The following is a 23,148-nucleotide window of genomic DNA, read 5'->3' as shown; positions in this document are numbered from 1 at the left end:
AAACTCAATAATAAAGTGAACGTCTTGATTAAAAGTGGGCAAAAGCCCTACAAATCAACCTCACCAAAGAAGGTAGACCAATGACAAATAAGCACATGAAAATACGTTCCACAGCATATGTCATCAGGGAAATGCAAGTTAAAACAACAAGGAGATACCCCTACACAGGTATTAGAATGGCTAAAATCGAGAACACTGACAACAGCAAATGCTGACGAGGATGGGGAGCAACAGGAACTCTCACTCATTGCTGGGGGGGGGAATGCAAAATGGCGCAGCCACTTTGGAAAACTAAACATACTCTTACCATGTGACCCAACAATCATACTTCTTGGTATTTATTCAAAGGAGATGAAAATGTATGCCCACATAAAACCTGCACCTGTATGCTTATAGCAGCTTTATTGATAAGAGCCAACACTTGTAAGTAACCAAGTTGTCCTTCAGTAGGGGAATGGATAAACTGCGGTCCATCCAGACAATGAAATATTATGCAGCACCAAAAAGAAATGATCTATCAAGACATGAAAAGACATACAGGAACCCTAAATGCATGTCACTAAGTGGAAAAAAAAAATTCTGAAAAGGCTACAGAATATATGATTCCAAATATATGACATTCTGGAAAAGGCAAAACTATGGAGACAGAAAAAAAGATCAATGGTTACCAGGTGTTGAGGGGTGGGGGGGGGGTGGATAACAGGCAAAGCACGGAGATTTTTAGGGCAGTGAAAAATTATGTATGATACCATAATGGTGGATACACATATTTATTCACTTGTCCAAACCCATAGAATGTATGATGCCAAGGGTGAACCTTTATGTGAGCTATGAACTTTGAGTGATAATGATGTATCAAACTAGGTTCATCACCTGTAACAAATGAACTTCTCCATTTGTTCGTAGGGAATGTTGATAATGGTGGGGGAGGGAGTATATGGGAAATCTCTGTACTTCCTGCTCATTTTTTCTATAAGCCTAAAGTTGTTATAAAAGACAAAGTCTATTTTAAAAAAAATGATGTAAGAATAAAAATTACATTTACATCATTTACACAGTTACCTTGTCATTTATTGTATCTTTCTCGGACACTATACAAATTTTAAATGGCTTTGCCTTTAAAACCTAGCACATACTTGACATTTTAAGCATAGCACCCAGAGAACTTAAAACAAAACAAAAAAACACCGATGCCTGTTTTCCACCCAAAACTAGTTAACCCAGGATCTCTGAGAGTCAGACCTGGACATATAGTAATTTTTAAAGCTCCCTACATAGATTTATGTGTAACCAGGGTGCCGAACAACTGGCATAATGAAAAGGGCACAGGATTTAGAACTAGAGAGAATGTAATCCAACCCGAACTCTGCAGATAAGCACTTTCACTTCATTGGGAAGGTCGTGTGTGTCCTCCCTTTTCAGAGCTGTCAGGAGATTTAGAGATAAGCTATTTGAAACATATGGTACATAGTAGACACATTACATTGACAAGGATTATTCATAACCTCTAGGGTGTGTGCAAAGTGAGCGGAGTCTTAAGTGCCTAGGACATGGTTCTCACTATACAGAGCCCAAAATATACAGTGTTATTGCCATCCATAGGATTAGGCTCGAATTATCTAGGATTGAACTTAAAAACCTACTGATGCATCTTATTATCCTAGCTCCCTTTACTATTTCTTAATTATAATAAAATAGTACTTTATTAAATAAAAAGTGAGAAATATTACTATTGTCTCAATAATGCCTCACTGCCTCTCAGGAAAAGCAATAATTTTCTGCAAAAATAAATAAATTAAATAAATAAATAAATAGATGAAAATGATCACAGGAAAAACAAGAACTATGGAGGAAAAGTCAATTATATTCTGTAAACATTTATGTGTTCATAGCTAAGGAGTTTAAATAATTTCAACATGACCAAAATACTACACACAAAAAGAGGTCAATAAACTAGTTTTATAATTGAAGATCATGTGGAAACATTTTTCAAATATCATAGGAATGAAAATAGTTTATGTAGAAATATTATATAGTTCTCAATTGTTAGAAACTAGGTAGTTATATTACTTCCACTTTGAGGCTAGTTTTAATATAGATACAATGAAAATCTTGGTGCACATTGTGCACACGTGTGCATGCGTGTGCATGTGCGTGTGTGTGTGTGTGTGTGTGAACTTTTGCTGTCTTTGGCTCTGCATTATGTACTTATTATTTTTTAAGACTACAGTTCTAGCATGGGCCCAAACTTCTGACCTTTTTAAGAATATTATACCATAAAGAGCTTTCCAGAAGACTTACTGCTCTTCACAAATCAGTGACTCATTTACTGAGCACCAATGTATTATGTAGAGTTGGTGATACACCAAGAAGCAAGGCACTGCCTTTAACCTCAAGGAATTTATAAGGAGGTGGGAGGCGAAGAGGAAACTCATGTTGAATTATGTCTCAATATTTTGCATAGAATGCTATCGCGAGGCCATGTGTCTCAACATCTTCTCGAATTCATCTAACCAAATTGAAAGTGACAGCATGGGCAAGGTTTGCTGTTTAAATCACACCGTCTAGATCCTGACGGAACCAACGTGATTCTATTTGACCAACTTTCAAGAAGGCTGAGCTTATCTTACATGGTTGGAGCATTTTCTGTGGAGTAGATTGGTTTCATTTTTTTATCTTATTTTTTAATTTTTTTTAGCATTTGCAAATGTAGATTGGCTCTAATATTACCACGATGCAAGAGACCAAGGCCTCACAGGCCGTGGGAGAGGGTCTCTACACTGAGGAATGTGGAGTTCTCACCCGTGAATCTCGCTCCAAATTACATCTGCCAGGACGTGCAAAGGCACTGGAACACTCACGTTTACACGTGGGAGGCTTGCCCGTGTTGTTCCATAATCCATCTTCCCGACACACGGCGGCTGCTTGCTGGCCAGCATCCAGCTGAAAGCCCTCGTTACATTCATACGTCACTTTACTATCCAATGTGAACTCGTTGCCCGTAAATGACCCATTTCCTGGAGACTCAGGGATTCCACAGGACACAGCTGGAAAGAAATGGCAGAAGTGCAGTTATTCTTACAACACTTTATGATATTTCCTTGTTCTGTTTCTACTGTTCATCTCCAGTGCATGTACAAGCTGTTAAGATATTTCTAATTCTAATGTGTGGGATAAGTGGACACATTTTCAGTCTTAAGGATCTTGAGGGTTAATGAGAAGCCATGGAAAACTGCTCAGAAAAAAAAAAAACATCTGTGTGATTACGATCCCAGAAGGTAAGTCCGACTGACGTCAAACAGTTTAAACACACTGAGGTGCTTTCTCAGACGGCCGTGCTCAGGATGCCACAGTGTTAGGGTTTCCACTGCATTTAACATTGCAAAGAAAGCAGGGAACAGCATCTTTACCATTGCAAAATCTACCGATGCCTTGGTGTCGAGATTTCTCAGGAATCAGAACTGAAGTCAACAGTCTTACCTCCCCTTATGTGCACCTTCCCCTCCCCCCATGACTCATTTTCCTTAAAGCACCAGACAGTTCTAATAAAAGGCAAAAGACTTCGCCAAGATCATCGATGCATCTATGATCATAGTATGTTATTTTATAAAATACCTGTCAGAACACAGGGCCTTGAGGAACTAAAATCCAGGAGGAGAAAGGGAGGGTACCTCGAGCATAGACCTCGGTCCTACAGGTGCTAAGCAGGCCTGTTCTCAGTGTGAGGCCATGCAAGAAAGTGGGATGAAGGAATCAGACATGTTTTAAAGACAAAGAAGATGGAGGGGGAGTTCAGTGTAACACTCCCTTCTTCAATTTCCTAGTTCTGATTCAGACTCATCTACTATGAGACATAAAGAAACAAAACAAAACAAACAAAAAACAACCCTCAAGTGACATGACTGTAAGTTACAGTAAAGAAACAGAACAGTAAGGCAGGACAAGGAGATGGAGTCATTCCCAATGACACATACCGAATTCACATGTCCTTGTCAAAGAGAAGTTTTCCATTAACTAAAGTAACGGCCTTCCTTTACTCAACCAATATTTAAGATAATATTCACCTCATGGATTTTAAATTCGGGTCATTTAAAAATGTTTCCACATTGATTCCAATGAGAAAACACATGTAGCATGTTAGAGCTGGAAGGATAGGTTGAACGAATTATATAAACTTACAGTTTTACAATTAACGAGAACTGAGGGTCAGAAGGAGAAAATGACTTGCTTAGGGTATCAGAGCGACTCTGTGTAGAACCTAGGGCCACAGAGCAGACCTGTGACTCCCAACTGAGACCATCTTCTAATTCTACAAGAGCCCACTGAACTACCTGTGGTTCACTCTGAGTCTTCTGGCTGTTGTTCTCTTCTTTGTTTTTTTTAGCACAATCTTCAATAAATACAATGTAAAATTATGTAAAATTATCATGGAAGTAAAAAAATTTTAAATGTAGTGGCTGATAAAGATCAAACTTCTGGAAAGTCCAAGTACTCAAGGTTCTCCTGTGCTTAAATGTCTAATCAGCTATTTCAACCATTTAAAAAATACATATACACAGCACATATATATATGAAAGTATATATATGTTTATTATATATGTGTGTGTGTATATATATATATATATATATATATATATATATATATTTGAGGCATACTATAATAAACATTTGCAGTAGATAGGGGATAAAAGCTTAGACATATAGACATGATTCTGGACAAAGTACTTAAAATAATTAATAACCTCTGGCTTTCCAAGCCATTGTTTTATTGAGGCAATGTATCAGGGATTTGCAAAACGTTCATCTTAATTTATTGAATGCAGTGAATGTCCTTTGTGATTGGATCTCTCAGGATCACCAATCTCTTGTTTCCTTACCAATTCCTCTTGCATTTCACTCAAACAATCATTTGTTCATTCTCACAAACCTAAATTTCTCTCCTGCTCGCTGAAGCATGCCAAGTGTCCAGTTACTTCTTAGCTCTCGTTTGGAGTGAGTGCCAAATGAAATGACATTTCTTCGGCAGGTACCATTCTACAAACATGCATGAAACCCTACCTTAAAGGGATTCATACCCTGGAGGCCAAAACAGAAAAGCTTTCTAACTACTTCTGCTAAATCTGGAAGCTTATTTCACACATAAACCCTCATTCCAAGGACTGAAGGAGACCCACTTTCTATCTTCTGATCAACAACTGGGAATATGTGTTTGGCCTTGAGCTATGGGTTTCAGCCCCTCTAGACTGTCTTAACAGTAGGCTGCTTGGCAGGGCTAAAAATAAAGGTTGGCAATCAATCAACCATGACATTCTCACACTTCTGATTCAATGAAGATAGATGGTATAATCCTTACAGATTTAGAAATTTAGGTTCATGGGATAAGGAGCCTCCCACTAAGGTCTAGTATTGACCCATCTATTCATTCCTTCAAAGAATTTTGTATGATTACTAGGTGGCAGATATTCTTTAGAGCACTTTTTAAATGTCAATGAGCTAAATGCATGCAACTTTCAAAATATGCAGAAGGTTCTTACTTTTATTATAGCTAAAAGGAGTAAATCTTCTTTTTTTGAATTATACTAATATAGCATTATACTTCCCAGCCAACCGAGGCAAATGACCACATACTCATCCTTTAAAATTATCTTCTGTCGAAGAACACAGACTTTAAAGTCAGATTTCTGTATTAGTTCTTGTCTCTGACATTTTCCAGCTCTATGATTTTAGTTAAAAGACTTAATGAATGTTGTGTCATTGCTTTCAGGTTAATAACGGCCACCTCAGAGGTAATTGTGCGGAGTAGATGACATAATGTATACAGAACAGCTACAACTGGGTTCATACAAGATAGGCGTTCAATAAATAAGAAAGCATCATTAGTAGTAGTAGTAGTAGTTATATGCATGATCATCATTTTACTTATTTCTTTTGCAAAGAAAAATATGAGTGGCAAGGATTACCTCCTTGTAATCTATTTATTAAAGAGAGCAAAGAGGAAATTAGTAGTAAATTAGCTTAGTTCTATTACATATCTCATGAGATATTTAACATTTTGGCTTCAAATACATAAATGGAAGAGCCACTCCACTGTCCAGTGTCCTATTCTTCTTTTATAATAATGAACCCTACTTGGGATTTTTTTCTTTATGTATTTAAGACCAAACAGTAGTCATTCTTGCCTCTGTAGGTTTAAACACTTCTCTGATTTTTTCCCACTTCTTTAAATGTTTGTTCCCTATACCTTACAATGGCTCCTTTTCTTTCTGCTACCCGTCAAGTTTCAACACAGTACCATTTGCTTTGCTTTCTTTTTCTTTTCTTTCTCCATTTTTTTCCTTTCAAAGACGGGAATATCACTCAGTGATATTTGGGCTTTGACTATTGCCTTAGGCTTGTGATTCTCATGCCTTGACATCCACTCAGTCCACTTGAGCAATCCCCACATCTCAAGCTAAATATGTGTAGGTCCTAGGGTTGTCACCTGACCTTCATTGTAGTTGTCCTGACCAACTTTCTCCCAGTCAGTCAGGTCAGATTCTTTCGTTCACTTCTTTCTTTACACAGCCCTGATTTGGTTGGTGGCTAATCATTGTCCACCTATTTGAACATCTGGTTCATACTCTATCAGTATCCTAGCTCACATACCCATTATCTCAAAATGGAATGTCTACCTTTTCATTATCTGGCCCCCACTCATAAGGCTAAGGCAAACCCAGAGGGAGATCAATCACCCATACCATAAAGCCGGGAATAAAAATAGTATCCCACAATAGGAATTCCTATGGCCTGGTTAAGGTAACAGATATGTTTAAGTAAAAATGTCTGAAACAGGACATGCAGGAAATCTGATAGGTACCTGGTTTATAACCAAAAAACCTAGTTGAATATCAAATACAAAAGGAGCATAAACAAAAATGAAGGACCACTGATAAGCTCCGGATCAAGAGCCCATGAAATGCTCTGTAAAGAATAGGATGTGCTAAGAGATACAGAAGAGGACCTGAATTGTAAAAGAACAATGCAAATCCCTCATACATTCTGCCTAAAGCATAATGAAGAACAATACAGTGACGTAGCCAGTGTCTCAAATGTAGACAATGGATTTCTGAGGGGTTATAAGTATATAGTTTAAGCATATAAGAATTTTCTATTAATTAAAATTTATGTATATGCATGCCACTATATATATATATAGTTTATATATATAGTTTATATATATATATAAAATTCTAATAGAAGAGGGGCACCTGGGTGGCTCAGTCAGTTAAGCATTTGCCTTTGGCTCAGGTCATGATCTCGGGGTCCTGGCTTTGAGACCCACATCGGTCTCCTGGCTCAGTGGGGAGTCAGCTTCTCCGTCTCACTCTCCCTCTGTAGTCTCCCTCTCTCTTTCTCCCAAATAAATAAAAAAAATCTTAAAAAAATAATTCTAATAGAAGAATATTCCAAATTGCCATCTCTAATTTGGTTCCGCTCTATATTTGTGCCTGCATTTGTTTTGTGTTTATAATCATGTTGTAGCCAAGTAACAGGGAATTTGTTATAGTCTAATAAGAAAAGCATCAGAGGCAGATAATATAGAAATCATGTCACTTATTATTCACTATAAGCCTATTAGATAAAAGACCTTTAACAATATTTTTGCTGACTATAAAATTCTGGGTTGTTTTCTTTCAGCCCTTAAAAAATGCTGTTCCACTTCTTTCTACCCATCAGGGTTTCTGATGAGAAATCTACTGTCACTAGAATCCTTATTTCCCTATAGGTGATCCATTGTTTCTGCCCGGCTTCTTTCAGGATTTTTTTTCTTTTTTTCTTTGCCTTTAGTCTTCAGAAATTCTACCATGATGTGCCTTGTTGTGCATTTCTTTGGGTTTCTGGTATTTGGGGTTCACTTAGCATTTTGAATCTGTTAGGTTTAAATATTTTGCCAAATTTGGGAGGCTTTCAGCCATGTCTCTTCAAGCACTTTGTAAGACTTTACATGTTCCTGCTCTTCTTCCAGAACTCTGATGACACACATGTCAGGTCATTTGTTACAGTACCATTGTCTGGGAGGCTCAGTTCATGGTCTGGGAGGCTCAGTTCATTCCTTTTTAAGCATATTTTCACTCTGTTTCTCAAAGTGAGTAATTTCTATCATTCTATCTTAGCTTCAGAGGAAAGAAGTACTTTCCTCTGTCCTCCCTATACTGCTGTTGGTTCCATCCACTGAGGGTTTTTTTTCTTTTTATTTCAGTTACTATATTTTTTTAGTTCTAATCATCCCATTTGGTTATTCTTTGTATCTGCTATTTATTTCTGCGACTTACTATTTTTTAATTGTTTATGCAGACTAATAGGCATAATATAATAAAATGCTCATCTACATTATAATTATTGATGATGGCTGCTTTAGAATCTTAGAGCATTCTAACATCTGTGTCATCTTGGCTTTGGCTTCTATTGATTATCTCATCTCATTTAGTTTGATCTCTTCCCATTTCTCGGTATGACATGTGATATTGCATTAACACCTGGACATTGTGAGCATTGTGTCATTCATAAGACTCTGGCTCTTGCTTAATCTTGTGTTTTTCTAAGCCTTATCTAACATCACCTAGTAGGTGAAGGGAGGTCCTATCTCTACCTCCAGGTGGGGATGGAAGTGCAGGTGAGTGGGGTCCTTGTACAAGTTGAGAATTCCAGCTTGCCTCTAGGTCTCCACTAACACTTCCCTAGCTGGAGAGTAGGGGGCACTTCTTTACTGCTTCCCAGGTGGCCTCCACTGACATGTAGAGAGATGATGGCTTTGTAATAGTTGAGGAATGGTGATATTTCTGACTCCCAAATATATGTCCTCTAATACTACCCCAGCAAGAGAGGTTAAGAGCAGCTCATCACCGCTAGGTGGGGTGAAGTACAATTTCCCAGGTGGTATCACTGATGCCTCCTCACAGCCTTCTTGGACACCACCCAGCGGGGAGGGCTGGGGCATCTTAGACAGCCTGGAAAGCTCTCCACTTGGTCTTTGCAGTCGGTGGTAGGGTATGGCCACAAGTTTTTCTGCAAGATTTGGATGGAGAATGATTATTGACTAAATTTTTCCTGTCTTGTCTGGCTGTACCTTCCCTGTTCTTTGGGCAGGTAGAGCAGACTTTTCTTGGGAATTTTTTTGTTGCCTGTGCCTATTGGTGTTTCAAACTGAGCAGCTTCCCCAGCATCCTCTTAGGGATTTGAAGCAGTAAAGAGAACCCAAAAATCTCACCACTGGGTCATTCTTTCTGTTCTGAGGTCTTAAGCCAGTTTACCATCTTCTCTCCATCTTTCAGAGTTTTCTTACAATTTTTTTTTATATACTTTCCAGGGATTTTAGTTGTACTTAGGAGATAAAATCCTCATCCTCCTAGAAGTGGAAGTAGGAATATCTTTTTAAATAGCTTCTTGTTCTGAGGCTGAACAAGAAAGGGTTCTGTGATAGATTGGTGATTTCTGCCATGGCAAAGAAGTTAAGAAGCACACGGACCATGGACCCTGTAATATCTGACCGCCTCAGCATTTGCTGTCTGTTCCACCTACGTGCTTACCTCTTACCTGCATGGTGCCCATTACCACCTTCCTAATTGTATAAAAATCCTTAGAGGGCAGAACATCCATACATGTTTTCATCCTTTTTGCTGTCTTGAATATCATAGCTCTCAATAAATATATGTTAACTTTATTTATGGGAAATGGAAAAATATTATACTACCAAAGGTATAATTTTAAAGTTTTTCAAAAATTACCATGGCACTGAATTTCAGTATGTGGATAATAGTTCATAATTTGAGCAGCCAACAGTAAGAGAATGTTTCACATTAAGTTTATAACATGTAAGTACTATATTTTAATTTTGAATATTTTAACTGACCACATTATTTTGATGAAAATTATGAATTTGAAAATTTAAGGTATGTAACTACCTATGAAATTCTTTGTAGGTATTTTTGTTATTTTCAAGGATTTGTAGAATTTTATTTTAATGAAGATTTTCTCTAGAACCATTAATATAGATAATTATAAAAGAGTTATATTTAGATGAAGAATTATCTTATGGTATCTATAAAGTTCTAAGTCTTTACATTTGTTAAAGTTCTGAATAAACTCAGCCACATTTTGTGATGAGTTTTAGGTTATTCGAAATGGCCATTTTGTTAGTGACAAATGTTGGATCTCCTCCCAAGAAGAAATATCCCCCAATTTGATAGTATTCAAGTTTATCTATCTTGAGCATTACTGCATTTCTGTGAAGTAGGTAAGATAAATATAACTATTCTTAATATATTCTGCATACTGATGAATGCATAGACTTTTTGGAGAAATGGATTTGGGGATCAGAAGTGGTGCCTTAGAGTCTACTCATGAGATTTTATTATTACTTGATGAGACAAATTGGCTCAGGAAAAAATATACAATTATGGATTGTAAAAACTGTAATTAGCATTACAAAGAGACAGAACAAGGTACTAAAAGAAAGGAAAAAATGAGGAAAGTTATTTAAAATAAGGCAGGGGGACCTCAGTTAACGCTGAGGACCTCAGCATTAACTCAGGCCTCAGGCCAGAGGTCCTGGAAAGCACCTTCAGGAGAGGAGGAGGCCCTACCTGAGGCAAGAAAACACTGATCAAAGGCCAGGGGAGCTGTGAACATGGTGCCATTTAAGTAAAGACTGAGAGGTAATTGGAGAAGGTGTTATTCAGAAATATGGTAAAGGGTCTGGATTTTATGCTATATACTTCAGAACACCTTCAGAGGATTTCAGCTGGAGAGTGACATACACCCAGCTGTGTTTTGGTGAGGCTATTCTGACCACTGCCTGAAGGATGAATTGTGAAATGGTCCCAGTGAAGCTGGTGCAGGAAGGCTACTCTGGCAGTCCTTGCAAAATGAGAAAGTAGAGTGGAAGGGGGCATACAGAAGTCAGAAAGGTTCAGAACAAGTGTTTCCCAGAATGTGCCACTTTGGCATGTGGACTATGTTGAGCTGAAAGCAATAAAGATCCTGTGGGCACAATAGAACCATTTGACCTTCCCTTAACTGCCTAGAAGAACTTCAACTGGGGCATTACCATATGGCAAGGCGAATATCTAATTACCAGACGTCACTCTCTTCTTATTGACCTAGGAATTGCCCTCCTCCCCTTTGAAGCCCCAGGCCCATCTCCCATTCCTTAGCTCAGGATGGCATAAACACTATTTTACCCTCCTCTCTTTGAACCTCTCATGTATGTGGGCTTCTTGTATGTACAAAATTACATTTGATTTTTTCCTGTTAATCTGCCTCATGTCAATTCAATTCTTAGGCCTGCTAGAAGAACCTTTGAAGAGTATAAGAAATTTCCTCCCCCACCCCAACAAAGTAAATGGACTGGGACACACTCAGAGGCTACAATCATCAGGACTTGGTGGTTGCAGGCAGGACTTCAGGTAGAGGCAAGAGAGAGAAGTGCATTAAACAAGTGGGTGGGCTGGAGGCTCATTTTCTGAGACAGGGCAGAGAGTTCTGTCATGGCACTGAGTTCTGGAGGTGCAAACGATGTTTTAGTGGGGCAGTTGGACCTTTGCGTCTGGAGCTCAGAAGAAAGAATGGAGGACAAGCATAGAGAAAGAGGTATTTCTAGTACCTATTGCAATCTCCGTAACACACTCTCTGAATCATTCTAGATTCACTTCAAACCACAGATTGCATGACCAGACTATAAACTGAACTCAGTATCCTATAATCTATTAGCAACGTTTAAGGAATAACAAATTTTTTTTATTTTTCACTCAGTCTTTCTGGTGAAAAGATTTGCCACTATTTATTTACTGATTCATAATTTATTAAAACAGTACCATGAAACTAATTTGTTTGAAGAATAAAATATATCAGCACATTATAGATGCAGACCTTCTGAAAGAAAACAGAATAGCTTTCCTCAGATATCTGGAGAATTGATTTCTCCCACAAAGATAACTTCATAAATTTATGTTAGGTTCTACTTTAAAGTTTTATCAAAAGTAAATATATTTTAAATATATATATGTAAATTATTATCCTATGAATTATTTGAGTTATAAAATTATCATATAATTTGGGGAAGGCAAAAAAATATTATTCCCATTTGATAGATAATGGTGCTATTTTCTTCCTGAATGTCATAGGTGTTTAACATAACTGGCCAGAATCATACTTTTCTTTTGCAAGAAGATTCCTTTAGAAATAAAACCTCAAGTGACATCTAAAAGAGCAGAATTGCTCCCTGCAAAGATGCAAGTTGGAGTGTTGGCGTAAACAGTGATATTAGTGGTTTCAGTGGCTATTAATTTCTGTCCTGAAATCTCTTACATTTGGCAAATATTTTTAAATATACTTTTTAAGATTTTTATTTATTTGTTAGAAAGAGAGAGAGCAGGAGTAGGAGGGGCAGAGGGAGAAGCAGACTCCCCACTGAGCAGCGAGCCAGACATGGGACTTGATCCCAGGACCCCGGGATCATGACCTGAGCCGAAAGCAGACACTTAACCCACTAAGCCACCCAGGTGCCCCAAGGCAAATATTTTAATAGTTATTCTGTCTTGGCTTAAGAACTCTCATCTGTAAATGAAGAAGTTTATCTAGGTCATCTGTATAGTTTCATCTCTAAAAGTTTACAACTCTACCCAAAAACATCCTCATCACATTCAAGAGAAATGTGTCTGCCATGTCATCCACTTCCTCCCGCCACACTGTTGTAAAGTATCTTTTCCCAAGTTATCACCACATGAAATATGGAAGAGGAAAGTAAAGGCAGATATCTAACTCCTCTTATAGGCACATTTGGGAATTTGCCTGGGAGTGCTCTAAGCATGGCCAGGATGGTCTCTGACTCCTAATACTCCACTACTTGATTTTTAAAAGTCAATATAAAATTATTTTGTGTAATAAATAATTTAAAACACAGTGAAATGTCTGCATAGCTATTAGATTCTATAATCTTGTACTCGGGTCCAGGTCTCCACTAGCTTACAATGGTCAAGCATCTCTTCAGCTTTCCCGTGAGGAAAATCGAGTTTTTGGTTTGGCCAGGATCTTCAAACTATGGACATTCCAGTAATCACTCAAGCAAATACATGATGACTTTTTCATGACAGCTTGATGAGGACTGCCAGCAAAAAATGGCATTTGAGTATATTTCAGCTGGAGAGTGTGTCTTTGTAATAAACACTTGACTACCTCAGCAATTTCTTCAGGACCTCCCACATGACTCATACCAGCCAGGAACAGTGTTGGGTTTAATCAGGGAGGCTTGCGTACCTTTGTTGATGGATGAGAGGTGATCACATCCTCAGCTATATGAGCTTACAGGCATGGATGCTGCTAGCTGGTGTATGAGCATTTTGAGTTTGATTAACAGAGTTATTTGATCTTAACTTTCCCCATCAACTCGTGCCACACAACCAATGATTTTAAATAGTGATATAGGTGATACAGAAAATGCATAAACAAATTCACCTTTAAAACAACATTTAACAAGGGGTAAAATATGGCTCAAGAATTCCCGCATCAAAAAGTATCTATCAACAGTGCCAATATCTTCTAAATGAAATGTCACCACCATTTCAGTCTGTTGAAAAATGTAACACAATGAAATTATAAGAAGGAGAGGATGATCCCTCTACCATTAACTTTTATTTCAGGCAGTAAGTCCAGGAAAACCTTTCAGTGCAACCTGAGCATTTTTAGGTTTGGGGGGTGTACTTTTGGAAGACAAAGCAAATCTAGGTATCCTGTGTCTTTGAGCCATGTCTTTGCTTCATGCCTGTCACCCAAACGTGGGTGTTGCTGTGGGCACATTATCATAAGTGCATGTATAAATGTGGAGTTAAAGCTTTGTGTGATGATTTCATATTGACTTCTCATTAAATATCTGTAGGAAAAAGGATGGAATTTTTGAAAGAACATGGATTCAGAGATAGGGAAGTCTGAGTCTGTTGTTTATTTATGACTTAGAAAATTTACCTAATTCATAGGAGCGTTTGATTCCTTATCTGTGAAATAAGAATCATCACACCTCCTTATCAGGGTAACCTTAGCAGAATATATAATCTAATGCACACAGCAAAACATCTGGTAAATATTAGACTCTAAGCAAACAGTAAATTTTATTATTTCATCATAAAAATAATCTTTCTTCAGATTTAATATAAAGGAAAGTATTCCTCAACTCTTTAGCATCAACTAAAACTGAAATAGGTATGGAAGAATATTTTTCCTTTCATCTTGGGTACCAAGGAAACAAGTGATGGTTAATCTCTCAGATGCGGTACGCCCCCATCAGTAGAGATTAGGTGGTACTGGGCTGCAAGTGGAGAAGTGGAAGTTTAGCGCTGGCCACGCTAGGAGCCATCAGTGTCTCCCCAAGAGCCAAAACAGGGCTCCAGGTACCCGAGAACTAGTACAGATACAGATACACTAAAAGCACTGAGCACAGGGGGCACCTGGTGGCTCAGTAAGTTAAGAGTCTGCCTTTGGCTCAGGTCATGATCTCAGGGTCCTGGGATTGAGTCCCACATTGGGGTCCCTGCTCAGCAGGGAGTTGCTTCTCCCTCTCCTTTTACCCCTCCCCTGGCTCCTGTGCACTCTCTCTCTCAAAAAAATAAATAAAATATTTAAAGGAAAAAAAAAGCACTGAGCACAGGATGCAGATGATCACAAGCACAATGAGGTGGTAGAGATAGGTGACGTTATTAAGAAATGTCTAACTTCAAACATCATCTCCCTTTTTAGTATAATATCTGGCATCATCCACTCCCGAGGGCCTGAACAGAACAAAAAGGCAGAGGAAGATTGAATTTGCTCTCTTTGCTAATGCCGGGACACCTGCCTTCTCCTGCCCTCCAACAGGGTCTCTACCGGTTCTCCTGCCTTCGGATTCTGACCGGGACTTAAACACCACTGCCCTCACTCCCTCCTCCACTGTTTTCCCTGGTTTTAGGTCTTTGGACTTGGACTGAATTATACCATGGGTTTTCCTGGTTCTCCAGCTTGCAGACAGCAGATCCTGGGCTTCTTTGCCTCCATCATCATGCAAGCCAATTCCTCTAATAAATCCCCTGTGAAGTATATCTATATGTATCATGTCAGTTCTGCTCACCTAGAGAGCCCTGACTGGGAAGTGAGCATTGGACATGTTATGCAAGTTGCCCAGATTTGATAACAAGTCAATGGCTCTGTTGGGGCTGGGATCTCAGAGTAGCTGAGGCCAAAGCATGCCTCTCAGTTATTGCCCTGTTGTCGCTGAGGGGCCACCTGCTGTATTTCACTATAGTCATATTTTCTATTTCATGTCTGACCACCAGCAATGAACAAATATATCCATAAATTGGTTAGAAATGCATTTTCAAAATATGATTCTGAAAGTACAAAGGCCACATTGAATTTGAACATTGATGGTCATATTTCTGGACCCTTTATTATTATTATTATTATTTTAATTCTCCTTGTCTTCTCTGATTTCCCAAGTACTTCTTAGAACAACTGGGTATGAAGCAATACCCACTTGATGCTTGGCCAGCACCCAATATGCCGTTGACACCATGCTGGAGGTTGAGATAAATAATAATGGTGAGAGAACAGGCAAAATACTAGAACGATCACGAGGCTATGGGACCTCACACGTCACACTGCCTTCATCCATTCCCCAGGGACAGGGGCAATGTCAGACACTTGAGAGAGAGCAATACTAGCATCAGAAATACCCTTCCCTTTGTTTTGAGGGACAAAGAAGAGTGTTTCTGAAAATGAGGGCAGACAGAGGGAAGCAACGACTTGTATTTGCAGACCTTAAAAGCAAATAGATGGACAAACTAAAATAAATAAATAAATAAATAAATAAATAAATAAATAAATAAATGGCAGTTCTGAACTGAGAAATACAGGATAACAGGATTCAGCTGAGAAGTATCTTGAGCTATTCTAACCCTCTTGAACATATTTAGCACCTCATGGCACAAGGAAGGAAGAAAAAAAGCACTTATTAATTTGAAGAAAATAAAAAAGCTGTGGAAGGAGGACGACCCAGTAGGTCAGCATATAAATGGCTAATTATACGGAAAGGCTCTGATTTGGCAAGCAAGGCTGGCTTCGGGGCAAACCCAGGGCTTACAGCTTACGCCAGGCTGTAGAAAGTAACTGACTTCCGCCCATCTGCTTCTAGAAAGCTGTAGGATGGCACAGGGCAGATGTTATAAAGAACCAAGAAGGGCGGTTGTTTCTTAGGAATATAAACAAAGTTTCATGCAGTAAAAGGCAAGTACGTAGAGAGAGAAAGCTGAAGGAAAGAAAGCACCATTCAGGTGTGCTATACGCCAAGTCTGAGCCAATTCCTGCCACCGCACCACAGAACTCAGTCTCCCACATTTGCAAGTGACCTTACCAAGCTTTCAATCCGGCATCAGAGGAACTCATGCAAGGACCAGATGCACTTTACTTAGGGCTGGTTTTCATGGGAATCGGTACTTTGGGGGCTATCTTTATCTAGTCTGGTGAGTAGGAAGATGTCATGAGAAGATCATGTTCTAACACTAATCAACACAGATACACATGCTGGTTCTGATAATGGACAATTCACTTTACCGATTTCAGCCCGAGATTTACCACCAACTGCCAATAAGACTAGTAAAATCTCTCCTGTGGTTGCCTGGCCATCAGGTAAGGTTAATTAGGGTACAGTAAGTGTGGCTTTAAATAAACCACTCAGCACTGGTTAGTTGTCCTCTCTCCTTTACAAGTGAGGAAACGGAGCAGCAAAGACAGACCAGTTTGCTTAGTGAAAGACACAGAAAATTAAATGTGCTTCTTGCAAAACAAGTGCTGTGTGTCCAATAAATCCTAAAAACTGCTGACTGAAATTTTGGCTATGTTTTATTTTAAAAAATTAAAAACACAGAAAATAAAGAAGAAATAAACCTGGGATATAAATAAGGAAGGCTGTTAGGAGCGACAGGGCAGAGCTAAGGGAAGAGGGAGCTCAGAGCAAGATGTCACCCTTACTTTCCCACTGTTGGAAACTCAAAACCATCCCACATTTCTGTAAGAAAAGTTTTATTGGTTCTTTCAGAAAATGTAATTACAATTTCTTAGAAACAGCCAACATGAAATTAAGCAACTGCTAATTTAAAATCTCAATAAAGTAGGCACTGAAGACAAATTAGGGTCTTCATCTCAAAATCAAGAACCAGAAAACTTTTCTTTTCTCTCTCTCTTTTTTTTTCTTTTATGCCCAGGATATAAGCATGTAGAAGGGCAAAAATGAAAGAACAAAACCTTAAAAACAAAACTCTATTGTATCCATGCTAGAAAACATTACTATAGATGTCTGCTCATGATTTTTTTTTTCTCCAGTGACTTACACTAACCTTTTATTTAATGAGAGAGTAAATAAATCAATGTGTCTAGGGCCAGAAGAATTTCCCTAGCACATCTAAAGAGGTAACAGACTCCAGGGGCGCCTGGGTGGCTCAGTTGGTTAAGAGGTAACAGACTCGTAATTTCTCAGTTCATAAAGCAAGCAAATAGTGTGTTTACCATTTCATGGGAAAAAAGAAAAAGAAAAGTATAGATAGATACATAGATATATGGATATAAGTGATAAAGAGATATAGAAAGATGATAAATAGATGATAGATAGATAGGTAGATAGATAGACAGATTGATAGATAGATAGCCTACAAAATATCCCATAAAGATTTTCTCAAAATATGAAAGGAAAATTAAGAATGAACGAAAACTCATCAATAAATCACAAGTACTAATAAAGCTGAGAAACCAGATTCCTTGGCAATAGTAGGAAAGCAACAGAGATAACAAAATTTGAGTCTGAGGGACCACCATAAAGGAAAATGATTGAAGATTATAGTTTCTATGGGTTTAGAGGTTATCACCCACTACCTGGCCAAATCGTTTCTTCTAACACTAAATGAACTATGTGAATATTGCCAAATGACTGCTCAGCAATTTAAACTAAATTTTAATAATATTATGCAGACACTCTAGCCATATTCTTGAAGGCTGATTACTAAAATCGCCCATAGGCAACGCAAAGATTGCTGGATTGTAGAAAACTGCCTCTTTTTCCAAGGGCTTCTGGTTCTAACTCTCCCATACAATTCTTGGGTGCTTAAACTTCATTTTCATTAATGGCACTACTACAACAGGTAATGAAATGAAGCATCCTAATATTTAGAAACTACCAATTAATTAAAAACTGGAATTTGAATATATTCCAATGAACAACTCCATGACAATCCAGACTTGTGGTTCACTTGAAGCTCAGCCTTGGTCAGAGGGAGAATGAGATGACACATAAGAAGATATAATGAATCAGTGACAAATCTAAAATTTAAATTCAGTTTTTGCTGAATTTTCCATAGGGAATTGAACCAAGTAAGTAGCCAGTACAAAGTCATTCTGGATGTAGGTGAGGTATAAATGAATCAACTAAATTTATAAAGTAGATTCTGGGGGCACTCAAATCCTTGATGAATCATGGCACTCTCCTGTTCTTTTGTTCTAATTTCTGGAGAAGTTCAAATAAAAACATCCAAGAATATGGTAGCTTTAGTAAAACAATGACCATCAGTTATTAAAAAATAGGACATCATGGTATCCATCATATGGTTCTGTAGATTGCATATGGATGGAAATCTGATCATAATTCCAGCAGAGTTCTTTGACATTGGGTTCCAGGATAAAGAGGAGGATACTACCATTCTGATAACTGCATGGTAATTGAGGCTCCAGAGAGAACAGAAAACTGAGCTGCACAACTGGAAACTCACATTTACATTTATTTCCCCCAAATGCCTCTGGCACCACAAATGCCTGGAATGAAGAGCCAGTCACTTACAATTGAGGTGAAATCATTACTTTCAATTTCTGTTGACAATCTCAGGAGGAGATGCTACTTAGGATGATTTGAGGGTGTCATTAGTTATTAACTAAAAGGTATAGACCAACAAAAGTCCACAAAGGTTTTCAGAGGTTGACTAATTTACCCCATCTCCTTCAATCTCTTCTCTCTTGCTCACCATGTGTCCAATGGTAAGCCTGGTGCCTGGCACAGAAAGAGCTCACTAAAAATCATCCAAGGAATGAATGGACTCTGTCCTTCTCTATGATATCTGTTCAAGCCTCAACTAGTCAATCAGCAAACAAGATATCCAGCAACAGTATTTCCCCTTCTTGAACACATATAAGGAAGGACACATGCTTGTCTTTCATCTTCAAGTTTAGAGAATTTTTGCCTAATTCCTTCATCCCCTGTGCCCCCCAAGCCCCCATCTTTTGATCTCAGTAACCCCCCATTCCAAGCCTAGTTGTGTATAATAGGCCACCGGAGCTTCCTCTTGGGCTCATTGATCTTTCAGGTTGAAAGAGATAATCCTTATTTTCCAAGTGAAAAATCAAGGCCCAGAGACACCGCATGAGGTTTTTACAGGTTCACACAAATATTGAAGAGTAACTTGAGAATCAGAATTTAAATCTCAATATGTCACTTTAAAATTAGTTCAAACATCCTCTTTTATATGTGTAAATATATATACTAAGTTATACTTGTATATGTATACAATATACTATAGCAATCAATGTTATATTACAGATTTTATTATATATGATTACTAAAGTGAGAACTAGTTCACATCCTCACTTTAATAATATTAATGCAATAATGTCAATCAACATTTTTCACTTTGTATTACATCATAATACATTATAATTATGTTAACTCAATAAATATATAACAAATATACTACTATGAATATACTGTTTTAATAATTACATAATCTTATATTAAAAGTCAATGTTTGATCATGTTTCTATATCATTTTGTATAGTTTTTCTTCTTCGTTCCATAGATTTAGGAACTACTAAATCATCTCATTGAATCCACATGCGTCCAAAAATAGTAATCATTTACTTGAAGGTCAGTTGGTAAGGGGTCAAGCCAACCCCCAGCATTAAATGTCTCACTCTGAAGTTTATGCTCCTTCAACTACATCCCAATGGCCTTTTGCACTGTGATAAGTAACAAAATATTTGGGACTCCCTTTTCCCCAGTATTTCTTTCCAGGAAGAAAATCTCACAGCCTGTGTCACTAACATTTCCAGCTTTTCATAATTTGAACACTACTGTCCCATTTTTTAAATTAATTAATTAATTTATTAGAGAGCAAGAGAGAGAGAAACAGCATGAGAGGGGAGAGGGTCAGAGGGAGAAGCAGGCTCCCCGCTGAGCTGGGAGCCCAATTGTGGGACTCGCCCAGGATTCTGGGATCATGACCTGAGCCGAAGGCAGTCACTTAACCAACTGAGCCACCCAGGCGCCCCCCATTTTTTTTTATGCCATCAGCTTCAAAAAATCTCTCACTTTGTTGCCTAACATAATGCTTACTTGCTTTTTATAGAAAACCATAAGACCTTCAAGAAAACCATGTCTCTTAAAGACTTGCAGGATTCATAACAGAATATCCCCACTGTTGGCATCATGGAAGCTACAGAGTAGCCCATCATGGTGTGATTCCCATTGATGATCAATAGTGCTGATCTATACAGACAAATATATGTGTGTATGTATGCAATTTCCTGTTTGAAGATCATCAAAATATGTTTCTAACAAATTTCTAAAAATAAAAGTTCAGGCCAAACATAAAACAATAATCTTCCATCTGAGATGGTATTATTTCTCAAAAATCCAAATTTAGAAATTAAAAAAAAAAAAAACTCACAATGCCCACTCCCTGTTTGAGTAGCTACATCTCCCTAGAAAATGAATGCTCACCTGCACCACCATCGGTCTACGGTACTGTGGGCACAGATAGAGATGACATCAAAACAACCTCAATAGAGACCCTCCATCTGAACTCTACTGCATGGGATTCATTGTAAATATGTTATTTCTTATATTTATAATGGCCGTCAAATCTGCTCTATTATGGAGGCAACATCTAACTCAAAATAGAGCACCACAGGCATGAGATCATGGATTCCAGTTTCCCTTTCATTTGATCTCCATTGTTTTCCTTCACATGACATTTGGAAGTAACTACTACAGCAGATGAAATGCCATTGTGTAAGCTACTAGTCTATTAGAAATTGGAATAGTAATTATTCTCAAGATGATACATTCTATGGCCAATGCTCTTATACATTATTTTTAAAAGAAAAACCCAATGATACCTAGCAGCAGAGTCAAGAATCCAAGTGAATTTCAGAGTCAAGGACCAATCCTTCAAAGACTAATCCTTCCCCATTCTATGTCTGCAAAACCAAGATCAATTTTTGCTGAGTCTGTTCCTGCAAATCCAAGCTGTTATAATTAGAGGTGAGAGGTTTTGCTTCTGAGCTTTTCCATGGAAGAGTCCAATTTAATAACATTCTCTATTAATCTGACCCAACTAGGAATATGGAACCAGGCAATATATCAAACTAATCCACAAAACAAACACCCTACACTAAAATCAACAAAGGAGTTTTGACAGTTAATTACAACCGCCTAAAAAGGGAGAGCTAAGAATGAGCTTTTTAACATTAAAAAATCAATCACAGCACAAATTCATAAGCCAAGAATGCATTATTTTAAAGAAAAAATGCATTACTATGGGTTAGACAACGGTCAGCAAACTTTCTTTGCCGTGTCCAAAATGCATTTGAAGAACACAGTTCCTGGGGTGGGTCCTTATGTACGTGTGCCCAGAATTTTTCAGGCCAAATTGAAAAACTATTGGAATAACCTCAAATGTTTAATCTGTGGGTCTATTTCTAACACTGCCCTAGTTTTGATTGGGATCAGAAAGGCAGATGTGACAGAGAAAGGCAGCCAAGAATCTGACCTTTTATTTGCACTTGTAGTGAAGCCCTGAGGTTCTTCAGTTTCAATCCACATAATTACATCGTGGGCACAACTTTCTGAAGAGCTGTTACTTTCTATTTCTTTTTTTATAGTAAAAGAAAAGGGACAGAAGGTGGAATTGACAGGACTTGGTTATAGACTTGGAGGGTGGGAGGAGCCAACATCTGAGGAGTTGTGGAATGAAAAAGGAAGGGGATATTTTAGGGAGTAGAGAGGTGGCCATGCATGTGGGTTTCTTTGGGCTGCCCTAACAGAGTGCTCCACACCTGGGGGCTTAACTAACAGAAATGTACAATCTCAAGGTTCTGGAGGGCGGAAGCTGGAGGTCAAGGTATTGGAAGGGTTGGTTCCTTCTGAGGGGCATGAGGAAGAATCTACTCCAGGCCAGTTCCCTTGGCTTGTACATGGCCATCTTTGACCTCTGTCTTTTTCACCCGGTCTTCCCTCTGTCCCAGTTTCCTCTTCTTAAAGGACAACAGTCATATTGGATTAAGAGCCCACCCTAATGACTTCACTTTAACTTGCTTACCTCTGTAAACACCCTTGATCCAAATACGGTCACATCATAAGGTACTGGGGATTAAGACTCCAACGTATCTTTCTTAGGGAGGGGCACAATTCAGGCCATAACACCTCATGGCAGTAAGAACACCCCTGAATTCCCACTGTCTAGTATCACACACCTAATCACAGAACACATGGGCTATGTCTGCCATGCACAGAGATGCTCTGATTTGTAGAAGCTATGCCTATAACCTCATTATTGCTATATTTGAAAGCTGAAGATAGCATCACCAGTGGCCTTATTTTCAGCTGGGTTTCTTTCTAACAACAGCATTTATGATAGAAACCTTACTAAGTAAGGCAATCAATGGGATGGTGAGACCATATTTATTTATTCATAAGTTTGTATCAATGACGATTATGATCTGGGATTGTGCAAAATTGTGCAAAATTCCAATATAAAACATCTCTCTCTCTTTAGAATGGAGATTTTTTAACACACGATCCTTCAATTCCTGCACCAATTTCATCTAACATGTTCCTAAAACTGCAGGTTCCAGACACTGTGGGACCTGCTCAATCAGAGCCGGAGAACCAGAGAACAGGGAGGCTGGAAGTTAGGGTCTCCTTCTTCATTTTTATTTTTTTTCTTGTTTCTTACTGTATTTTTTTTAATTTAATTTTATTATGTTATGTTAGTCACCATACAATACATCATTAGTTTTTGATGTAGTGATCCACAATTCATTGTTTTC

At 38.2% G+C, this 23,148-nt stretch overlaps 1 protein-coding gene across 2 annotated transcripts in view; it reads right to left on the bottom strand.

Moving 5' to 3' along the window:
• Window positions 1-23,148, bottom strand: part of CSMD1 (CUB and Sushi multiple domains 1) — a 2,006,418-nt gene that overhangs the window by 99,372 nt on the left and 1,883,898 nt on the right. For both annotated transcript variants that reach the window (XM_032413252.1, XM_032413253.1), the window contains exon 50: window positions 2,862-3,047. In XM_032413252.1, the coding sequence (XP_032269143.1) occupies window positions 2,862-3,047 (186 nt within the window). The remainder of the gene's footprint in view (window positions 1-2,861; window positions 3,048-23,148) is intronic.

The sequence above is a fragment of the Phoca vitulina genome, unplaced genomic scaffold (genome assembly GCF_004348235.1).
Source record: "Phoca vitulina isolate PV1807 unplaced genomic scaffold, GSC_HSeal_1.0 scaffold15, whole genome shotgun sequence".
NCBI classification, from domain to species: domain Eukaryota; kingdom Metazoa; phylum Chordata; class Mammalia; order Carnivora; family Phocidae; genus Phoca; species Phoca vitulina.
This window is presented reverse-complemented; position numbering and strand designations above follow the sequence as displayed.